The 24266-nt window shown below is 49.6% G+C and overlaps 2 protein-coding genes across 2 annotated transcripts; one reads left to right on the top strand and one right to left on the bottom strand.

Annotated features, from left to right (window-relative positions):
• Positions 1 to 11236: 11236 nt before the first annotated feature.
• Positions 11237 to 19375, top strand: LOC136537427 (cationic amino acid transporter 1-like). The gene is made up of 2 exons (XM_066529426.1): positions 11237 to 11687; positions 17762 to 19375. The coding sequence occupies exons 1-2, from the start codon at positions 11258 to 11260 to the stop codon at positions 19147 to 19149; spliced, it is 1818 nt and encodes a 605-aa protein (XP_066385523.1). The 5' UTR covers positions 11237 to 11257; the 3' UTR covers positions 19150 to 19375.
• On the bottom strand, positions 13502 to 16008 carry LOC136510120 (patatin-like protein 1). The gene is made up of 3 exons (XM_066504688.1): positions 15657 to 16008; positions 13837 to 14390; positions 13502 to 13747 (listed from the first exon to the last, which is right to left on the bottom strand). Exons 1-3 carry the CDS (start codon positions 16006 to 16008, stop codon positions 13511 to 13513), a joined length of 1143 nt encoding a protein of 380 aa, XP_066360785.1. The 3' UTR covers positions 13502 to 13510.
• Positions 19376 to 24266: the final 4891 nt, after the last annotated feature.

Genomic DNA, 24266 nt, shown 5'->3' with positions numbered 1-24266 from the left:
GTCCTCAAGTCTATCTACACGCGTCAACAGGCTCCGGATACGTCCGACAAGCCCAACAACGCAGGGGAACAGCGCAACGAGGATAATGACGACGACGATGCAGACCCTCGTCACAAGTATGTCAAGCCAACCGATCACGTGCACACCATCATCGGAGGCAAAGTGTCCATCGAGACCAAACGAGAACGCAAGCTGCTCACCCGCGCTTGCTTGAACGTGGCCAACATCGACAATCTCCTCACCGATCCACGGCTCTCTCCATGGTCTCACCGCGAAATCTCCTTCAGTAGAAAGGACCAATGGGCCGCAATACCTGAGCCAGGGCGTTTTCCCCTGGTCCTCGATCCTTGTATCAACAAGGTTCAGTTCAACAGAGTACTGATCGACGGTGGTAGCTCCATCGATATACTGTTCAAGAACAGTCTGCCCGCCCTGAAGATAGCTTAGGCAGACCTCAAGCCATATGAGGCACAGTTCTGGGGTGTTCTCCCCGGACAGAGCTCTACACCTCTCAGGCAGATCACGCTACCTGTGCAGTTTGGGACCCCGGACCACTTCCGCACCGACTACGTCAACTTCGTGGTCGCCGACTTCGACGGCACCTACCATGCTATTCTTGGTCGACCGTCGCTCACCAAGTTCATGGCCATACCTCATTACAAGTATCTGGTGCTCAAGATGCCTACCAAGAAAGGAGTTCTAACCCTCCAAGGCAACGTGTACGCATGTTATACCTATGAAGATGACAGTTTCAAAATAGCAGAGGCTCACGACCTCTCTATTCGCATGGCCGAGACCGTGCTCGATGCCAAGAAGACCTCGACCGACCACCAGGAGATCCCGGAGCTCGAGGCTCTACGCAAGAACATCAAGTCCAAGGAGCACAAGGTGATCCAGCTGGTCGACGGTGATCCCAACAAAACGACCCTTATCGGGGCCAACCTGGATCCCAAATAGGAAGACGCGCTCATCAGGTTCTTGAGGAGCAACGTGGATGTGTTCGCATGGAAACCTGCTGACATGCCCGGTGTACCTCGGAACTTGATCGAGCACTCCTTGAATGTCAACGGCAAGGCCAAACCTATCAAGTAGAAGCTACGACGGTTCGCTCGCGACAAAAAGGAGGCGATTAGGGTAGAAGTTATACGGCTTTTGGCAGCCAGATTTTTCAAAGAAGTGTATCATCCGGAGTGGTTAGCCAACCCGGTTCTTGTACACAAAAAGAATAATGAATGAAGAATGTGCGTTGATTACACTGATCTCAACAAACACTGCCCTAAGGACCCCTTTGGCTTACCTCGCATAGACGAGGTCGTAGATTCAACCGTCAGTTGCGAGCTCCTTTCCTTTCTCGATTGCTACTCTGGTTATCACCAGATCGCTCTCAAAAAGGATGACCAGATGAAGACATCTTTTATCACACCCTTCGGCGCCTACTGCTACATGACCATGTCATTCGGGCTAAAAAACGCTGAGGCCACCTACCAACGCGCTATACAAGCTTGCCTCAAAGACGAGATAAAAGATGACCTTGTCGAGGCTTATGTTGATGATATAGTTGTCAAAACCAAGGAAGCTCATACCCTTGTTGACAACCTAGAACGCACCTTTGCAGCCCTTAATACATTCCAGTGGAAGTTAAACCCAAAGAAGTGCATCTTTGGTGTTTCTTCTGGCATACTACTCGGCAACGTCATCAGTCACGACGGCATACGCCCTAACCCAGAGAAAGTCAAAGCTATCTTGGACATGAAGCCGCCCAAAAAGGTGAAGGATGTTCAGAAGCTTACCGGATGCATGGCCGCCCTCAGCCGTTTCATATCAAGATTAGGCGAAAAGGGATTACCGTTCTTTAAACTACTCAAAGCATCCGAAAAGTTTGAGTGGTCGGAGGAAGCAGACGCTGCCTTCACACAGCTGAAACAATACCTTATGTCACCTCCGGTCCTCGCTGCTCCAAGAGAAGACGAAATACTCCTGCTATACATTACGGCTACTAATCGAGTGGTCTCCACGGCCATGGCGGTCGAGCGAGACGAGCCCGGCCACGTCTACAAGGTACATCGACCAATCTATTTCATTAGTGAGGTACTCAGTGAGTCCAAGACTAGGTACCCATAGATTCAGAAGTTGATCTACGCCATACTGATAACATCCTGAAAGTTGAAACACTACTTCGACGGATATCATGTGGTGGTCATGACTGAGTACCCTCTGCGAGACATCATTAGCAACAAGGATGCGAACAGGCGCATCGTCAAATGGGCAATGGAGCTATGCCCCTTTTCCTTGGAGTTTGCAAGCCGCACTACAATCAAGTCTCAGGCACTCGTCGATTTCATCGTCGAGTGGACAGACTTAAGCACGCTTGCCTCTCCCGGATCCAATGAGTATTGGACGATGTACTTCGACGGCTCTCTCAACATTGACGGTGCGGGAGCAGGAGTCCTTTTCATGTCACCATCCAAGGAGCAGCTCCGGTACGTCCTCAGGATTTATTTCCCAGCATCTAATAATGTCGCCGAGTACGAAGCATGCCTACATGGTTTGCGCATTGCGGTTGAGCTTGGCGTTAAACATCTCTACGTCTATGGAGACTCTGCTCTGGTCATCAACCAACTCAACAAGGACTGGGACACAACCAGCGAAAAGGTGGATGCATACTACAAATTGATTAGAAAGCTGGAAGACAGGTTCTATGGCATCGAGTACATACACGTGGTCCGGGACAAGAATCAAGCAGCGGATGCACTGTCAAAGTTAGGATCATCCCAAGCAAAAATCCCACATGGCGTATTCGTTCAAGACCTGCTCACGCCTTCCATCGAAGAGGAAGATTCCACGACAGACAAGCCTCCAAACCAGCAATTGGTGGCTACGGTTCCGGCGTCAAGCATCGCCGAGCCCCCTCCGACCACTCATGAGCCCAACTGGAGAATACCTTTCATCAAGTACCTAACAGATGGCAGCGGTTACACTGATCGGACAGAGAACGAGCGCCTGATGCATCGTAGTAAGCAGTACCTGCTCATCGATGGCAAGCTATGGCGCAAGAACGCAAAGGAGGAAATCTTGATGAAGTGTATAACCCAGGAGGATGGCAAACATCTCCTAGACCAAATCCACTCTGGCTCCTACGGCAACCACGCGGCCTCAAGAACACTGGTCGGTAAGGCTTTCCGAGCAAGGTTCTATTGGCCATCAGCAGTAGCCGACGTAGAGAAGCTAGTCCGCCACTGTGAGGGTTGTCAGTTCTTCGCCAAGAGAATCCACGTACTAGCACATGAGATCCAGACAATACCAGCCTCCTGGCCCTTCACATGCTGGGGACTGGATATGATCGGGCCCTTCAAATTGGTTCCAGGGAAATTTACGTGCGTCTTTGTGCTGATCGACAAATTTTCTAAGTGGATAGAATACATGCCTTTGGTACAGGCATCCTCAGAAAAGGCTGTCACGTTCCTCGACTAGGTCATCCATCGTTTCGGCATACCCAACAGCATCATCACCGATCTGGGTACTCAGTTCACCGGGAATGCTTTTTGGGACTTCTGCGATGAAAGGAGCATAGTAGTAAAATACGTCTCGGTGGCGCACCCTAGAGCTAATGGACAAGTCGAGCGGGCAAATGGCATGATCTTGGATGCGTTGAAGAAGAGGATGTATAGAGAAAATGACAAAGCTCCTGGAAGATGGCTCAAAGAGTTACCAGCCGTGGTCTCATGACTCAGAACTCAGCCCAGTCGTAACACCAGCGTCTCACCATACTTTATGGTTTACGGCGCTGAGGCAGTCCTCCCTACAGATATAGCTTTCAGATCAGCAAGGGTAGAGAACTTCGATGAAGGCAAGGCCAATGAAGTATGGGAGCTAGAAGTGAATAGCACAGAAGAGAAGCGGCTCGATTCTTATGTATGTACGGCCAAATACCTTACTGTTTTGCGCAGGTACTACAACAAGAACATTAAAGAGTGGTTCTTTGTGGTCGGGGACCTGGTCCTAAAGTGGAAGACGAACCAGGCTAGTGTCCATAAACTCGCAACCCTATGGGAGGGGCCCTTCATGATCAAGGAGGTCACACAACCAACGTCTTACAGGTTAGCTCACCTGGACGGTACGGACGTACCAAACTCGTGGCACATCGACAAGCTTAGATGTTTCTATGCTTAACTACTGAGATATGTACCCCTCTTGTACTTTCGATTTACTTCAATAAAGCTATTATGATTTCTCCGACCACTCTAATGTGTCACTTCGACTTTTATGGTTATTCTAACTTAGCCAGTAAAAGCCGACCACCACTCCTTCTACGGTTTTCGGAGTAGGACCTGTCTCTGGTTCCTCCCAACACGTGCATGGGATCCGCTCTCTACGTTACGGGTGATCGGCAGGTCCCCCTTGGTTTGACTTGTCCACGTCTGTGTGTGCACAGATCACGTACCTCACACTCCGACCACATGGCAAACTAGGGCCGCACAAACTTTTCGGGATGATGTGTCAAGCAAAATGGTACAACTAAACATAATGTTATCATGTTCTCACTTAGTTACACCAACATAAGTTTCAAGCTTAAATACGTTTTATACAAAGCAAACAAGCTTATAATGATATACAGTTACGTTATTATAAGCTTGCCTGAAGAGGCCCAAGTTTACAATAACACAACTATGTCCTCCTTCTATAGCTCTAAGCCTATTACATTGGCTGGTCGGGGCGCGCGGCAACTACTGCTCGCTACTTCTGATATCCTACTCGAGTCTCGGGGACTCTTGTGCTAGTCGAGCTGAAGGGGATGGCCCCGTCGATGCCTGGCTGGTCGAGACCGCAGGCTTCGTCGGTTGGCTTGCAACTGATGGCGTTTCTAGCTGACTTGTCGATGGCGTACCCTGTACAGGTGCTGTCCCACCTCCACATAGGTTAATGTCACCAATTATCTTTGACAATAGGTCCAGCTGGGCCATCCGAAGCTCCTCTGCCTTGTCTAGGTCTACCTCCTTCGGGTATCCAGCCTCCAGGCGCTTGAGATCGATCAGGGGATAGTGGGCACGCACCATGCTTAGCACATGGGCACCCGTGTACTCACCCGCCTCCTTCACGAACTCTTGGAACCATCCCCATGCTTGTCTGCATCTCTCGACCAGTCCGAGCTGGGGCATCCTTGGCTCTTCCTCTGTGAGCGCCGAGTCAATAAGGTCGAGGACGGGCAAAATGCCAGTTGCCACTTCCTGGCACCGGTTCTTCCATGTGTCCCGATCCTCGGTGGCCTCGAGGCATCGTGCTTTCCAGCCGTCACGCTCTTTGATCACGGCTTCTAGATGCCTCTTGGCATTGACTTTTAAAACAGCACACCATACAAGACATCAAATGTAATGGCACGACAAGATAAGGCGGGCAACAGAATGAGAAAGGTGGTCTGGAATACTTACTTTTCAGTTCCTCCTTCATTTTGGTGGTGTGATCCTGGAGTTGAGACTGGTTGCATGCTAGTTTCTCATTGTCCTCCTTCAGACGACCACACTCTATGGTCACACGGCTATTCTCCTCTTGGAGGCGGGTTACTTCAGCTTCTAAGCCTGCATTACAGCTGTCACTACCAACAATGCAACAAAACATGTCATACACTTGCTGTGATAAAATGACAACTTACTTGTTTTTTCCCGCTCTTTGTTATTGAGCTGGCCAACCAGGTTCTGGTTTTGTGCCTCTCGCTCTGTCCTCTCCTGGTCGGTGGCTTCAAGTTGGCGGCACAAGCATTCCACCTCGGCCGCCAGTTCTCTATTGTTCGCCGTGATTCCCTCAATCTGGTGGAAGCACCTCTTTCGGTACTTTGCGGTCTTCATCAAGTCCTGCATATAAACAAGCTAAGTCAGACAGTTCGACTACATAACAGGGTCAAGTGGTCAAGCCAAACATACCTGGACTTTTGTCACCAGACGCTTTGTCGCTCGTTCAACTTTTAGGGTCTCTTCGACCTCTGGGATTTCTTCGTGCATAACCCACTCGTCGTTCCGCCAACGCGACACATATATATGTTGTCGTTTATCTTGGGGACGGCCTAGGATTTCTTCTACTTTGTCCTCTTCGGCCTCTTATTCAGGGGGCGACGCTGGTCTGGAGTCTACAGTCTCCGCGACCACTATGGCTTTCCCACGAGCCGTAGCATCGGCTAGCGTGCTCTGTGCCACCTCCGGTTGCTGCTCCTCGGCTTGGTCTGGTTCCCTTGGTGCCAAGGTATCTGCTTCAGTAGGGTTAGTGCTCGGAGCACTTGTACTTTGCTCGGCTGTCTTCTCAACTAGCTGCTCGGGGACTGTCATCTGGCCGCTCGTCTGCTGAGGTTCCGGCAGAATTTCTTCTACAGGTTCCTCCACAGCCGGCTGCTGAGTAGTTCTTTCCGCCAGTACTGGCGAAGCCGTGCCACACCCGGCAAGCTGGTCGGGATTTTCGGTGGACGCCGACCTAATATACCAGAGAAAAGTTTAGAAGACAATAATATTCAATACAAATTATAAGCTTACATCAAAGTTACAGATACTTACAGCTTGGAAGCATGGAATGACGTGGCGAAGGAGCGTCTCTTCGACCGCGCCTGCTCCACGTGCTCGGCGGGTTCCACCGGGTCTTTTTCCACCACCGGTACTGGCGCCGGGGTTTGTTGCTCAACACTTCCCCTGCTTGTCATCTGCGTTGCAGTGGTCGGTGATGCGATCACTGCTGGCACAGAGGAGCCACCCTGCTTCGTTGACCCCATTTGCCTTCTCCTCTTTCGAGGGACGAGTCGGAAGATGTCCGCATCCTCTGTTTCATCGTCTGAAAGAGGGAAGATGGCCTGACGGCGTTTGTTGGCCGCCGGCCGCTTGCCAGCAGCCCTGGCTATTGCCTCCTCCCCAACCTCGAGTGCCGCCCAGTGGACGTCCTCGGTCCTGGCACTGGTCTGGGCGGCTGGGCCGGCAACTTGCGGCCAATCCACACCAGGGGGCAGAGACACGAACACTGCTGCCCGGTCACGACCATTACTCTGGGAGACATAAAGGAGACAACAGTCAATTTCTTGTTACAACATAATTCTACAGGTACAAGGAAGCATCATTTACCTTTGGAGGAGGTCGGGCCAGCTTGAAGGCGTGCTCGATGTCGTTTAACCTGACATAATTGGGATCGGCTAGGTTGAATAGCTCCCCAATCCTGGCCTTTACTTCTATCTAGTCGAGCGCCTCTTTTCTGGTCCTCGTCGGATCTGCGCTCCCCTAGTACTCGAAGCCAGGATGTACCCTCTTCTAGCAGGGCTGGATCCTTCGGCTGATGAAGTTCCCGACCACGCTTGGACCATCTAGCTTCCCCCACGGGATCATCCCGAGCAGTTCTGCGATCTGCTCCAAGTGCTCGGGCTTCTCTGACCAGCTGTTCTTCTTCTCTGGAATCAACCCCACGTCGCACAGGGTGATCGTGTTCGGCTCTTCGCGGATGTAGAACCACTTCTTGTACCATTTGTCTAGTGAGGTGTTCCAGGGGCAGTGCAGGTACTGGGCCTTCATACCGTCACGCAGATTGAGGTATACGCCTCCGGCTATCTTTGAGCCGCCGCTCCCTTTCTTCCACAGACAAAACAGATGGCGAAAGAGGTCGAAGTGGGGCTGGAAGCCACCATAAGCTTTGCAAAGATGGATGAAGGTGGAGACAAGAAGAATCGAGTTGGGATGCAGATTGCAAATCCCAATCTCGTAATACAAGCAGAGCCCCTGAAGGAAAGGGTGCACTGGAACCCCAAAACCCCGCTTGAAGAAATCCTCAAAAACCACAATCTCACCTAGTTGTGGATCGGGGAAGCTTTCTCCTTTCGGCGCACGCCATCCCGCTAGTGCCTTGTTGTGGAGCACTCCCATGGCGACGAGGTCTTTGATGGTCTGCTCATTGCTCCTTGACTTCCACCACTCCTTCGCCATGACTCCACCTTTTTTCTGGGCGTCTCTCTTCGCCATTAATCTGCCCTTGCTAAGGGGGTGGATGCGGTGGAGGGGGGATTGGTGATTTTCGGAGGAATAGGGTTCGGCAAGAGGAAGAAGAAGGTTGCGGCGGCGAATGACAATGGGGATCGGTAAAAAGTAACTTACTAGTTCTATATTATAAATAACCAAGAGATCCGTCGTTTCGTCCACCCGAGATTCTTGGGAGACGTGCGCACGCGCCATAGACAGTTGTTTTCACAACCTCGAGATCTGCGCCAATAAACGTGCCTCTTCGTTTCCAGTGTACGCGCCTCTTCGTTGATAATGTGAGAGGGCCCACACTGACGCACCTCCATACAGGCACCAAGCGACTGTTTGCCAGAAAGAGTAAGAAGGCAGAGTGATGTGTTATATCCATCTGCTTTTTTGACCAGACGTGGCAGATTGGACTTGACAGAGTAAGGAGATAAATAAATACACCAAATAATAATACAAGCGGCGTTCGTTTTTTTCGCTGCATGTCTTGTGCTCAATGATGGACCAGACCACTGCCATGCTCGGGGATTGCCCAGACTACTGCCGTGCTCGGGGACCGCCCAGACCACTACCGTGCTCGGGGACCGCTCCGACCACTGCCGTGTTCGGGGATTGCTCCGGCTACTAATGTGCTCGGGGACTGTCCCGACCACTGCTCGGAGATCGCTTTCCTCGGCTACATGTGATTTGTACTCACATACAGTTGAGAGACATTTATTTAGACCTTGCTACAAGGCTCATACTTCGCCTTCCAGCAAGCTCAGGGACTACATCAGTACGATGCACTTGCCGGTGCATCTCGTATCGCCTGCACGACGATTGGATTCTTAACTTCAATGGAAATTCTTTTTTAGACCCTGGCACCACGTGCCTGCGTCACCTACTACCAGGCTCAGGGACTAAGTGGGCACACTTCACCTTGCGGTGAATGTGTTTGTTTAATCGACCCTTATGCTTTGACTGATTATAAGGATTACTATCATACTCGGGGACTGTCCCGACCACTGCTCGGAGATCGTTCTTCTCGGCTACATGTGATTTGTACTCACATACAGTTGAGAGACATTTATTTAGACCTTGCTACAAGGCTCATACTTCGCTTTCCAGCAAGCTCGGGGACTACATCGGTACGATGCACCTGCCGGTGCATCTCGTATTGCTTGTACGACAATTGGGTTCTCAACTTAACTGGGAATTCTTTTCAGACCCTGGCACCACGTGCCTACGTCACCTACTACCAGGCTCGGGGACTAAGTGGGCACACTTCACCTTGCGGTGAATGTGTTTGTTTTTCGACCCCTACGCCTCTGATGATCAAGGACGCTACGCTTCAAGACGCACTTACATTTCTGTTCAGAAATACAAGTGGGCACACTTTCCAGGACGGAAATCTTTTTCTTTTTTCTTAGGAGCACCATACATTCTTTGGACAACCTACTTCTCCGGCGACAACGGTGGTCAGAGATGTCGAGGACTCAAGCCTTACTTGTCGGAGAAGGTTAAAATGGCGTGTCGCAACATAATACATGGTCCTCGGGGACTAGCTGTGGGGGTATTAACCCCTATACCCTTACGGCTAAGCTTGGGCCGGCCCGGATCGGTGGGTTCGGTCCACCAAAAGACGACGTGCGGCTCGGCCAACCTGATCGGAGTCCCGCGCAAGGAGTCAAGGCGGATTTGGCGATCAATCAAGATCCTGGTCGGTTAGAATAGGAATCCTTATCCAGCCACATATGGCAATTGTAACTGGCTAGGGTTAGTTTCCAGATCTGTAACCCTGCCCCCCGGACTATATAAGGCGGGCAGGGGACCCCTCTAAAAAACATCTCTCATTGACATACAGCAATACAAATCAGACGCAGGACGTAGGTATTACGCCTTCTTGGCGGCCGAACCTGGATAAAACCTCGTGTCTGTCTTGCGTCACCGTCTTGTTTGTAGCTTGCGCATCTGTCTGCCGACAATCTACTACCTTGGGCATACCCCTAGGTAGACTGCCGACCATATTTCGTCGACAAACACCAAAGAGTGTTGCCAACCCTTTGAAATGGCGCGCTCTAAAACTCTCTTCTCGCCAAGAATGCTAAGGCCGCCAACTGAAGGGCGGAGTGGCAGAACACCCGCCTGTTGTTCTTCCAAAAGATTTCAGGTGACCAGACAATCAAGACAACATGATGTCATAACCTTTTTCATGGAGGCGTTTCAAGAGATGTTTGCAACTACTCATCCCTCGATCCTAAATTGTAAGTCATTCTGACTTTTCTACATACATAGTTTCTAATATGTATCTAGACATAATTATATTTAGGTTCGTAGCAAAAGCTATGTACCTAAAAAAACCATAATGACTTACAATTATTTGAAATGGAGGAAGTATCAATCATCAACAATGAAGGGTTTCCTTCAGTGAAGGTTAGGTGTTAAAGGCTGACCCTCCTATAAGTGTACAATCAAGTCTTATGGAAGTGGATGTGGATGCAACCCTCAAGAATTGTCCAACATCCATGCCATCCTCCTGCTCCGCCAACTGTTGACATTCCCGAACCTAATTTGGACCATCATAAGCATTCTCGAAAGCATATGTAATCTCCAATGAATCATCTTCCAAAACCGTAACACCAACTGAACTTTAACCTCGTTGAAGGCGTTTTCACTGGAGTCCTAAGGGCCAGTTTGGCAGAGCTCTTCTTCCTATTCTTGAGCTTCGCTTCTTGATTATCCGATATAGTGATTCTGGTGGGGAGCGCGGGAAGGGGGCAGGTGAGAATCGATTGTGAAGTGATTCAAGTTGTGATTGAACAGGGAGCAATGGGGAAAATAGATAGTGGGCTTTTTAGCTCCCAACTCGTAGTATAAATGGAGAAGTGATTATTGTCAACTCTCCTCATCAAAATTTAGTTGCACTTTAATCATTTGGTTGGAACTCGTAGAGTCCGCTCCGAAGAAGCTAGCAGTGGAGCTCTGCAAAATGGCCCTAAGACATGGCTGAGTGTACAAGAGCATGTACCGTGCTGTGAAGTTGCTACTGGTACGTACACACACAAACAAGAAAAAGAGGACAGCTGAGGTGTGCCTCTTGCCACCTCATTGCCTGCTTAAAACCCACAGCTAGCTTTCCCATTGGAGCGTTCTCATTATTTTTATTATTACCCCTCCTATTTAAACCCCCGTCACGTATCAAATCCGTTTGACCACTCCTAATTCTCCATTTCATCCTCTCCCTTTCTGCTCCTCCTATATATATAACAAGAGGCCGGCAGACACACACACACACACCCATGGCGGTCGGCGGCGATGCCAACGGCGGCGGCGGCGGCGGGGTGCGGCAGCGGCAGCGCGGGTGCTCGTGCACCAAGGCGGACTTCTTCCCGGAGGAGTCGTTCTCGAGCTGGTCGGCGTACGGGCGCGCGCTGCGGAGCACGGGGTCCCGGCTGGCGGACCGCCTCACGTCGCGGTCCCTGGAGTCGACGGAGCTGCACGAGGTGCGCGCTCGCAGCGGCGCCGACATGAAACGGGACCTCACGTGGTGGGACCTCGCGTGGTTCGGCGTCGGCGCCGTCATCGGCGCCGGGATCTTCGTGCTCACGGGCCAGGAGGCCAGGGAGGACGTCGGCCCCGCCGTCGTCATCTCCTACGTCGTCTCCGGCGTCTCCGCCATGCTCTCCGTCTTCTGCTACACCGAGTTCGCCGTCGAGATCCCCGTCGCAGGTAACGCGCGCACGCGCACCTATCATCATCATGCTTACAAATTACAACGCACAAGATCAGTACAAATCATGCTCAAAAAGATAAGTACAAACCAGTAGTCCAGTACTACGAAGCAAAGCCCACGGCGACATGATCCGACAATACTTGCTTCAGATCATTTCTCTCATTTCCTCGAGATGAAACAGCTCTTTGACGTACTCCTCCTATGATTCTGGTTGATACCCCGAGAGATTCCTTTGCGTACCCATTTTCCTCAAAAAAAGTATTCTTTTTCCTGAAAGATTCTTTCTTAATACTATGAGATATGACTGCCTCTTTTAAAAATATCCAAACAGGGAGCGGGTAAGATAGAACGATTCTGAGGAACCGATATGGAAGGTTTTCAAACGTTGGCAGGCCATGATTATTGTGATCATAAACTGTTTCTTTAAATTAAAAAACGTAGAAATTCAAGGTAGGAACTAACTAGGAAGGCGAAACCATGATTCATGAAGCGGTTGAACCGGCCTCGTTTAGATGTAGTCGGCCTACCATCAATCCATATGTATTGGATGGATTGAAGTGGAACTTAAACTAAATTTCACTTCAATCTGTACCAACATGTTTAGATTGGAGAAAATTTTCTATTTAGCCTCGAAAATAATGCTACTTTCCTATTTGACACCGAAACTGAAAATCTTTCCTATATGTCCTCAACTCGAGTTTTTATTTCCTATTTGACATTCCCGTCAGTTCCGTGAGCAACTACCGTTAGCTGCTGACATGGCACGATGCCGTGGCATGCGGCAGCATGCATGCGGGCATGCACGGCCACCACCGGGCGGGTACGCCACATGCATGCGCGCGCCAGCGCCAGCGCCAGCGCTAGAGCCAGGCAGGCACGGGCAGGGAAAGGGGCCGGACTGCCGGAGCAGGCGTGCGCGCGCGCGCCCGTACGCGTCGCGTGCATGCGCAGGGGGAGGAGCTGGGTCGATGCGCTCCTGGTACGTCTCGTGGGCGTGGCGTGGGCCTGTCCCGGCATCGTCCGGGCGTCCGCGTCGAGCAGCAGCGGGTTCAACGGCCCGACCGCGAAGAATCTCTGGCCCTGGAACGGCGGCTGCGCGGTGACCACGTCGATGAACTCGCCCTCCAGCGCGCGGCACGTGTTCATGACTAGGCCGGCGACGGGCGCGGCCTCCTCCATCTGGAAGACGAAATCCACGAACTCCTTGGACATGCAGGCGTCGGGGGGCAGGAACTTGAGGCCGTAGTCACTGATGAGCCGGTGCCCGGGGTCTAGCCACCCGAGGTCGTACGAGATGGAGGAGGTCGCCGAGCAGGTCGCCGCGGCCCTGAAGGGCAGCAAGCAGCGTTTCATCTGGGTCTGCGCAAAGCGCGCGCCTGGCGAAACTCCTTGATTAATTGGCAGGGGGCTGTGGCTCAGCTAGCTAGCGTGCATGTTGCACTTGCCCGTCCGCGAGAGTGATGGACGTACGTACGTACGTGACAGTTTTGACGCGCTCATCTACGACATCTAGGCGGCGCTCGTGCCCACCATCCTTCACCCCGCCACCAGCTCCTGCCTCGCCGTGCTCGAGCTCGCCAGTCATCACCACCTCGCCCAGGCTCCACTTCGCCGCCGAGGTCATCAGTCTCCGCGAGCGCTGTCCGCTGCTACTTCTGCCTCGCCGAGGTGCATTTAACTCTAAAAATAACAAACGACTAGCTACCATGCAATGCATCTATCTGAGGCATACTGCTAGTCTGTGTATATAATGACCACTCTGCAATCTGAAGATCCTTGTGCGGAATTCCACTGCCGGTCTGTAATTGATACTTGAGAGCTAGTTGGAGTTGATATTGCTCTTGCGTAGCTTGCGCTCGTCAGAGAGTTGTTTGGCGAAGTGAGCAAGCGCCTCTGCATTTGTGCCCTCACCGGAACAAGACTCGTACACCCCAGTGTCGATGTTCACTCTCGCCACTGGCTTCTTGAGCAGCTCCTGGCCGATCCCGATCAGAGACTCCATGTTCTCCTTGGTCGCGATGTCCACTGACGATGCGTCCCCAGTCAAAGTATCATCCTACATAAATACGATAGCATCGATCATCGTCGATTTTATACCAAGAACAGAATATATATGCTTTAGTATATCCTACAAACGTATCATACCTGAATGCGAAGGTAGTTCTTCTCACAGTGGAGGGCCTGAAAGAGCACGGGTGCATGGATGTCAACCATGTCGGAACTGGCATGTGAGAAGATGTCGATGATCGGCATGAAGCCACCATTGTACAGCCACTGAATGAGGCCCCATTTCGCGCACTGCTCAGCGGTGTACTTCTCCGCCTGCTTCGCCGACCTAGTGCCGACGGAGATGATGAGGTAGTTCGTGTACTCGGTCGGCCTACCGACGTTGAAGTCCAGGTTCCGACGGTGCACCTCCTTGGTGAGCATGGATATGGCGACCATGGTGGGGTTGTTGGCCGCGACGCCGCCGTCGACGAGGTGGTACTCCCGGGACCTGCCGTCGGCGGCCTCGGTCTTGAAGAAGTGCGCCGGGAAGTAGGTCGGCGCCGCCGACGTGCTGATGCAGATGTCGGAGAGGTGCGCGTTCTTGAGCGTGTCGTTCTTGGCCTCGTACGTGGAGAAGATGAACAGCTGCGACTCTAGGCCACCGAGTTCTTTTCCTACCCTCAAAGGGCATTTTGATCTTTTCCCATCGCCTCACTTCAACAGCTAACGGTAGTTGCTCACGGAACTGACGGGAATGTCAAATAGGAAATAAAAACTCGAGTTGAGGACATATAGGAAAGATTTTCAATTTCGGTGTCAAATAGGAAAGTAGCATTATTTTCGAGGCTAAATAGGAAATTTTCTCTTTAGATTGAGGTAAATCCGACACCATCTAAACAGGGCCTTCTTTCATTCGTTTTCTAAACAGCCGGGGTTAAATCAAATTCTCTCTTGGAGCAATACAACAATGTCACTGCCAGTACAGTGTGGCAGCGTTTACTAGTCGTCTAAAGGTACTGCCAACTTGTTCGTTTTCTATCGTGATTGGTCAACGGTCACGATTAGCTGTAGCTTTCTTTAGTATCTTTGTGTTCCTATCCATCCAGCATACCAGAGTCACCTCACATGGGCAGATTTGATTTTAGATAATCCCTCACGAAAACTTTTTCAGACTAAGCTAAGAGCGTTTTTATTTTCAGAATTGCTGAATTTTTCCTTTGCCTTTTCTTTCTGAGGTAGTAAACAAAGCTTGGGTGTGTTTAAGGTCTCTAGCACCTGAATCGCCAGTTACAAAGTTACAGTCATTTTTCGTGTAATTGCTAGGAATGATTGGCGTAACTAAAAATTTGGTGTTCAACTCCTCTAAAATAACTCAATTTTTCAACACCTTTATCTCTTATTATCTGGGTGGTAAACACCCACCTTTTTTCTATTTGCATACATGTTCACAAAATCCGGGTGCTGGGTAGACAGCCCCCCCCCCCCCCCCCCCCCCCCCTTTTTTTTTCTTTTTTCTGCTTGGAAAATTAGTTTTAGCAGTCGAAATGTTATACTAGTATACTCTGAACATTCTCCTTGAGCTAAAAGGCAGTTCGGACTTCACATCAGCAGGTCACAGTCTCATGAAACGAATCGATGAAAAGGTTGCTGATCGTTAGCCGAAAATTCTCGACAACTCAATTTTTTGCAATTTGGTTTTTTTAAAGAAAATTTACGTTTGGTCCTTTGGAGACGTAAATTCATTTTTGAACCCTAAAGGTCGACGCTAGGACTCATGGCTTCGAGGTAACACATCTCGACGTCACAGATCTTAGCTCTGAGGTGCCTGACCATGCACAACAGGGCATCCTAGGTGGCGTTGACGTGGCCGGTACCTCAGAGCTACAGATCTTGGCTCCGAGCTCGGCGCCGAGATCCACGGCTCCGTGGATCTCGCCACGAGCTCGGAGCCATGGAGCCATAGTCTATAGAGATACCTTCAGGTGTCAGAACATGTCCCAAAAACTGTATTCGATCTAACCAAAACTCACACTTGCTCAATTTGGCATACAACTTGTGTTCCCTTAATCGAGTCAATACTATCTGAAGATGTTGTGCATGCTCTTCTTTGTTCTTGGAGTATATCAAAATATCATCAATGAACATCAATTTATTAATGCGGCGCTGACGAAGTGTAGGCTCAAACGCAAAATTGACACACATCCAATACCTCTGTCTATACCTGTTCTCTTCATCAGACTTGGCTATCTTGCAAGGATCACCACAGCAGCACATGGGCACTGGAACACCACTAGGCAGAGGCAATGGGTCGAAGGCATTTCTGGTCATCCGGCCATAACTACAATTGAACCAAATTTGTTCTAAGAACCGAAAGCAATGAACATTAAACACTAAACCTAGGATTTTTCTATTTGTTGCACATAAATGAAAACATAATATAACACGACGATAATAGATTACCCTGACTTACTAGCTTTACCACATTTTGGCATCCTACTGTTACATAATACAAAAAATAAAAAAAAATCACTTCAAACATTAGGTAATAACGTATCTAGGGTTGCAAAATATACGTAATATATACCAAATCAATGCGTAAAAACGATAAGGGGAGAGAGGATACCTTGCTCGCGAAGATGTATTGATCAAATCCAAGTATCCAAGGTCAAATTCGTCGATTCTAAGAGATTGGACAGGTTAGGGAGAGAAAGAACCTGAGAGGGAGGAGGAAGAAATGAAAGCAGCCTCGGCAAGGAAAACTTGGCCGTGGGTTTTGAATCCATGCACGGCGCAAGGATCCATGGCTCCGAGCTCGGAGCCGAGATCCACGGCTCCGAGGTCGGAGCCACAGATCTTGGCGCTGAGCTCGGAGCCAAGATCTGTGGCTCCGAGGTACCGGCCACGTCAACGTCACCTAGGATGCCCTGCTGTGCGCACGGCCAGGCACCTCGGAGCCAAGATCTGTGGCGCCGAGACGTGTTATCTCGGAGCCATGAGTCCTGACGCTAACCCCCAGGATCCAAAGATGAGTTTACATCTCTCAGAAGGCCAAACGTAAATTTTGTTAAAAAAAAAGACCAAATTGCAAAAAAAATAGGACTAGACAATGTGTTTCTTGATGCAGAAAGATTGGAGAGTTAACGTATTTGGTTGACTTGGCGGCTGCATCGTTCGTCAGTAGCAGTATTATTTTTCTGCGTCAGTAGCATGAGTGTACCCGTCCGGCTATTAATCCTTTCATTTCAACTGGGCGTGTCATTAGGTGACTAAATTCTAAAAAGAAGTTCACCAGTACATAAAATCCTTTTTCACTAGCATGTTGCAGTTGACTTGCCTCTAGTCTGGCCATTTCAGCAGGAGAAATTAAAGTGCTGCTTCAGTTTGTCCCATGGAAAATGCCATATGCATGCTTCGGCATGCCCGCGGCCCGCCTGAATATCGACCATTTCTTCAATTCCTGCAACAAGTTTCTCCTTGTAGAGGCACAAACAAGTTCTTTTTTAACACACACAAAAAAACATGCTTTAATTTGGAAAAGGTTTTTCAAACAAGTAAAAAAAAATCTTCCAGCACACCACTGTTGCAATCTTTAGCACCCCAAATTTCAGCGTGGGTCGTGCATCGTTACATGAAAACTATGCAAAATGTTTGACCAATATAGTATATTAATCGCCATCTAGAAATTAATCATGATCGACTTTTGGTTGCAAAATAAAAATCATCTCTTTTACTCCATGAGAAAACAGTACAATAGTTTTAGCAAGCCTGTGAATTCTTTGTTTCCAGTCTGAAAACCATGCAGTTTTAGGCCCTGTATGGTTTCTACTGGCGCTCCTAAAATTTTTGTCACATCGAATGTTTAGATACATGCATGGAGTATTAAATATAGATTAATTACGAAATTGATTACATAATTTACAACTAATTTGCGAGACGAATCTTTTAAGCATAATTAGTCCATGATTTGACAACGTGATGCTATAGGATGCGTCGGATGGAACTAGTCCGAACTGGCAATGGTTTCTCCGTTGGAGAACTAACTGAAAATCGTGAAAATGCGTGCGTTGCTGTCGAATGGCAGGTGGATCGTTCGCCTACTTGCGGGTGGAGCTCGGCGACTTCATGGCGTTCGTGGCGGCGGGCAACATCCTGCTGGAGTACTGCATCGGCGGCGCGGCCGTGGCGCGCGCCTGGACGTCCTACTTCGCCACTCTGCTGAACCACCAGCCCAGCGACTTCCGCATCCACGCGTCGGGGCTCGACGCCAACTACTCGGAGCTAGACCCGATCGCCGTGGTCGTCATCGCGCTCGTCTGCATCTTCGCCGTGGTCAGCACCAAGGGCACCTCCCGCTTCAACTACGTCCTCTCCATCGTCCACATCGCCGTGATCATCTTCATCATCGTGGCTGGGCTCACCAAGGCCGACGCCGCCAACATGCGGGACTTCATGCCCTTCGGCGTCCGCGGCATCTTCTCGGCGTCCGCCGTGCTCTTCTTCGCCTACATCGGCTTCGACGCCGTCAGCACCATGGCGGAGGAGACCAAGAACCCGGCGCGCGACATCCCCATCGGGCTCGTGGGCGCCATGACGCTCACCACCGCTCTCTACTGCGTGCTCGCCGTCACGCTCTGCCTGATGCAGCCGTACTCGTCCATCGACGCCGACGCGCCCTTCTCCGTGGCGTTCTCGGCCAGGGGCATGGACTGGGCCAAGTACATCGTCGCCTTCGGCGCGCTCAAGGGGATGACCACCGTGCTGCTCGTCAGCGCCGTCGGCCAGGCGCGGTACCTCACGCACATCGCCCGGACGCACATGATGCCGCCGTGGCTCGCGCAGGTGCACCCGCGCACGGGGACGCCCGTGAACGCCACCGTCGTCATGCTCGTCGCCACCGCCATCATCGCCTTCTTCACCGACCTCAACATCCTCTCCAACCTGCTCTCCATCTCCACGCTCTTCATCTTCATGCTCGTCGCCGTCGCGCTGCTGGTCCGCCGCTACTATGTCGCCGGGGAGACCACGGTCGTCAACCGGAACAAGCTGGCGGCGTGCATCGTCGCCATCCTGGCCACGTCGGTGGCGACGGCGACGTGCTGGGGGGTGAACGTCAACGGGTGGGTGCCGTACGCGGTGACGGTGCCCGCGTGGTTCGTGTCGACGGTGTGCCTGTGGGCGTTCGTGCCGCAGGCCAGGGCGCCCAAGCTGTGGGGCGTGCCGCTGGTGCCGTGGCTGCCGTCGGCGTCCATCGCCATCAACGTCTTCCTCCTGGGCTCCATCGACACCAAGTCGTTCATGCGGTTCGGGTACTGGACGGCCGCGCTGCTGGTTTACTACCTCTTCGTTGGTCTGCACGCGTCCTACGACACGGCCAAGGCGCTCGCCGCCGAGTCTGCCATCGCCAAGGTGGAGGATGGGGATGGCGACGGCAAGCCGGCACGAGGTGCCGTCCATAACGGCGAGTACTGAAGGGAGATGTAATCGTGAATGTAAAGTGCTTTTTGGTGCCTATAAAGCTATAATATGATTGTTAGTCGCTGACAGGCGAACATAAGTTTGTACAAATCTTCTGTTGTCGTCAGACACTGTCACTTGTTTATGTAACTAGCTCGTGTTGAGTTACTAGGTCCGTACAATGTATATTGGACAATGTTTTTTTTTTCTCGTCTCCTGGTGACCAAGGTGTGATTGTCTGTTAAGTCAAGCACAAAGATTATAATGCATTCATCTTTGTGGCTACGTGGAAGCTGCTCTTCGCAAGTGAAGTTAAGCTTCATTTGTACCGTATCCCAGCTGACCTCCATCTTTTAGTTATGACTTATGACCAAGGCGGTGTTGATTCTTCATTCATTTGTACAGCCCAGATAAGTTCATCATTCGCACTTTGGTATAAACCACAAAAGGGATTTGATCGACATATTTTAATATTCGCATTTAGCTGTTTTATATATACGTCCTGTTCGTTTGGGCTGGTTTGGCCTATAAGCCATGGCTGAAAGTACTGTTGGCTGGTTTGGTGTGAGAGAAAAATATTGTTTGTTGACTAATAAGCCATGGCTTATAAGTCAAATACGACCAAGCGAACAGGCTGATGATTTTTCGTATCACCAATTCATATAATTATTTTCCAGTTGGCAATATGCCGAAAGGTTTGTCACCTGCAGGCTCTGAACCCCCCGCAAGTACATGTATATCTTTACATAAGGCCAAACCGTTGATAGTTAGGCTTCAACACATTTGTTTTCTTGTTAAGCAAAGTGCGAACTCTCACGTCACGGGTAAGTCACCAACGTGCAAAAGTTGGGTAATGCTATGATTTGGACGTCGTTCGGGCTCGTGCATCCGGACGGCTCTATTCATGGGCCGGCATAGCGATCGGACCCAATAGGCAATCGGCCTACTTTTCTCTACGCTCTCTCCTCCATCTCTACCCCGCAATAGAATCCCTCCGACAGAAATCCCCATTCCCTTTCGCTCGTCACGGCTTCACTGCATCGGATGTCCGCCCCACTCCGCCTCGCCACAGCGTGTAGCTTCTGTAGCCACGCCGCGTCCACTCCTCCTATAGAACCTCGTCGGCGCCAGCCCCACTCCGCCTCGCCGTTGTGTGCCGCATCTGCCGCCATGCTGCGCCCACTCTTACAGAACCTTGTCGACGCCGGCATAGTCGACGAGTCGGACGTCTTCGGCGATGCGGGGGACGACGTAGACCTCTTTGGCAGGGACTTCGACTTCGGCGTGTGGAAGCTCCTGGCCGTCATGGCGCTCTCCTTCGCCGGCGTGCCCGCGCTGCTCGAGTACCTCGTCCAAGCAGCAAGGTGACATTTGCCCAGCGCATGTTGCAAGTTTGTGTTTTCAAGTGTTTCAGGTGTTTTATCTGGATGTTGCAAGTGTTTCATGTTGATGTTGCAAAAGTAGATCGTGATGTTGCACATGTTGCAATGGCTATACATGTATGTTTCAAGTGTTTGTTCCAAATGTTTCATCTATTTTTTCATATGTTCGTTATAAATGTTTCATCTGAATGTTGCATATGTTTCACACGTATGTTGCAAGTGTTTTATCTGGATGTTACGTATATTTGTAATGGTTTTTTAAGAGTTTCCAAGTGTTTTGCAAGTGTTTCAGACGTATGTTGCAAATGTTTTTTTGTTTCGTACGTATGTTGCAAGTATTTTATCTGAATGTTTCAAAAGTATATCAGGATGTTGCACATGCTGCAATGTGACCCACCCTGCCACAACCGCCTGCTGCAGCTGCTTGGGTGCTGTGTATGCTCGTTGGGGAGCGGAGGGATGGAACGCTGCTCGGCAGCGGCCACCAGAAGCGGAGGGCGATGGCGGCAGGGGTGCAGGCGGTCCCCACGCGACATGCGCGAGCGACAAGCGCACGGGGTGCCGGCGGAAAGCGGAGGGGGCGCGGGCAATCCGGATAGAGGCACGAAGTGGGGGCGTAGTTTCCTGGGGACAGCAGCGTTAGACGCAGAAACGGACTGTACGGGCGTTCGTCCGGACGCTAGCAGTGCCTAATTAAGTTCGGGCTACTTGTTTCGTTGGAACCCAACCACGTCAACTGCATAATGAGACAATGTACATCGACTCCGAATTCATGTTGCAGCTTTTAAAAGCGCTCTTTACTCCCCGCACGCGGCACACGTACCGGCGTACCGCTCACACCGAGCTGATGCCCTGTTTAGATTCCAAAAATTTTCACCCTAAAATGTCACATCGAATCTTGTGGCATATGCATGGAGTACTAAATGTAGACGAAAAAAAACTAATTACACAGTTGGGTGAGAAATCGCGAGACGAAACTTTCGAACCTAATTAGTCCATAATTAGACACTAATTGCCAAATACAAACGAAAGTGCTACAGTAGCCAAAACAAAAAAATTTCGCCATCTAAACGCGCCCTGACTTGATAAACATCTCATGCTTTGCGACAATCTCTCATGCCTCTCATTATCCCAAATTCTAGTTTTGTATTCCTTATGTTTAAATCTGCACATAAGCAGTTTCTGCCTGTATTCATTATTAGTTGGTTACCTTGGAACTTTTGAGGTAATAATTTTCAAACATATACTATTTGAGAAGCAGCAAGAAGCAAAGAAACACATATATTCACCTTGTTCGCTTGTTGGTTTCAGTCAGTCCAAACTAGCCAGCCAACAGTATTTTTCTCTCACAACAAACCAGCACCAGCCAGTCCAAACCAGTCCAGAAACCAACCAGCGAACATGCCATTAATTAAAGATGACTATCCAAACCTGTATGATAGTCGGTCATAAATCTATTCTCATGGTTCTCAAAAGTGAAGAATTGGCTTTCGCGAACAAAATATAATGCGCAAAAAAAGTATAATACGATAGATGTCTATCCGAATAACTTTTTCTCTTTCCACACTTATTTTTGGAACTTTTACTTAGGAAGCTATTTTAGAAAATTTTACTTTCGATTTTATATCTTTTCGGCAGCTATAAGCACACCAGCAGCCAAGCACTGCACGTCGCATGCCTGAGACTTCAGTACATATTGTTATACACAAGGCTGATTCACGCGCTCCGCTGCGCGCGCGTAGGTGATAAAAAGATTGTACGGCACCAAACAGCAGTCGAAGCCCGAAGAAGCAAAAAAAAACAAAAAAAATGAAAAAAGGAAAAAGAACAGGGGACGTAGCGCAGAGGAGAAAAAGAAAAGAAAGAAAAAAGCGAAAGAACGAAAAAAAGAAAAGTAAAAAGTGAACCGTAGCAGAAAGGCTGAGGAGTCCGGGATTCCTGGGTGGTTAAAGGAGTTATGAGCTTATCCCTTTCCGCACTAGCATTACACATCACTAATCTGTGTCTGTCACTCAAATCCTATCGTCTCGCGCTAGATCGACGGGACCCGCATGACCTCCAAATCGTGAATCTGAAAAGCGCTCAAAACTTTGACCCTTTAAAAATATGCGAGGGCGAGGCAAACCGAAAAGTTTAAGGGCTCAAAACTTCAAACTCCAAAAATACGCGAGGGAAAAGCAATCCAAAATGTGTAAAGGTTTAAAACTTTGATCCTCTAAAAATACACGAGGGCGAAGCAACCCAAAAAGTCTGAGGGCTCAAAATTTTGACCCTCCAAAAATACGCGAGGGTGAAGCAATCCTAAAAGCCTAACGGATCAAAACTTCGACCCTGCGAAAATGCGCACGGGCGAAGCAATTCAAAAAGTCTAAGGGCTCAAAACTTCGACTCTACGAAAATAAGCAAGGGCGAGACAAACCGAAAAGCCCAAGGGCTCAAAACTTTGACCTTCCGAAAATACGCTAAGGCGAAGCAATGCGAAAAGTCTAAGGGCTCAATACTTCGATCCTCCGAAAATACAAGAGGGCAAAGCAACTTGAAAAGCCTTTGTGATCAAAACTTTGATCCTCCGAGAATGTGTGAGGGCGGAGCAAACCGAAAAACCTAATGGCTCAAAACTTCGACCCTCCAAAAATATGCGAGGGCGAGGCAAACGTTTGAAAAATATGTGGTTTGCTTTCTCTTGTACCGCAGGTTCTTGTTCAGTTATTTTCTTCTAAGCCATGGGAAGTTTTCTGAAGGCAGCAGCCTTCCATAGTCAGTACTAATTCTGCAGAAATTAACAGAAAATTTGTTTATCATATGTATCAATTGGCTTCCTTTTTCATGTAAACGCATTCCTCATATGCATCAGGGCATTCATAACACTTCATTCGCCACATTAGCACTTCCAATAAGCCGAAAAGGGCGCCTTAACATCGTAAGGCTCCCCAGAAACACAATTGATGAGATCAAAATTAATCAGCAGACGCATAATACCGCCCTCATCCATTGTGATATCTAAATATACAAATGAAACAAAGAGCTCAATCACTCTGCGTTGCCAAAAATACGTGCAACCGATGCATAATGATTTTATAAGAGCTCAGAGACTTCCTGTCGCCAAAAATATAAGCAACCGAAGCCGAACGATTTGATAGAGCTCAATAACATCTCATTGCCAAAAATACATGCAACAGAAGCAAAATGCGAATCGACATTGACTATGAGGGTTGGCGCTAGAGTTATCTAAAAGCACCGAGGGGCCATTTCACCGCTTCTAGCACCCTCACCTCGAAGGATATGGGGGTTGGCACCAACATAATCTAAAAACGCCAAGGGGCTCGTTTCGCCGCTTCTAGCAGCCTCGCCTAAAAAGGTATGAGGGTTGACAACAAAATAATCTAAAAAGCGTCGAGGGGCTCATTTTGTCGCTTCTAGCCCCCTCGCCTAAAAGGTATGGGGGTTGTCGCCAAAATAGTCTAAAAAGCATCGAGTGGCTCGTTTTGCTACTCTAGTCCCCTCGTCTAAAATGGTATGGGGGGTTGGTGCCAAAATAGTCTAAAAAGCATCAAGGGGCTTGTTTTGCTACTTCTAAGCCCCTTGCCTAAAAAGGTATGGGGCTTTGGCACCAAAATAATCTAAAAAGCACCGAGGAGCTCATATCGCGACTTTTCACCCCACACCTCAAAGTGTTTGAGGATCGGCGCTAAAGTAATCCAAAAGTGAGGAGGGGCTCATTTTCGCCGCTACTCACCCCTCACCTGAAAA

The sequence above is a fragment of the Miscanthus floridulus genome, chromosome 1, assembly GCF_019320115.1.
Source record: "Miscanthus floridulus cultivar M001 chromosome 1, ASM1932011v1, whole genome shotgun sequence".
NCBI lineage: Eukaryota > Viridiplantae > Streptophyta > Magnoliopsida > Poales > Poaceae > Miscanthus > Miscanthus floridulus.
Note: the sequence above shows the minus strand (reverse complement) of the source record. Positions and strands in the feature narration are given on the sequence as shown.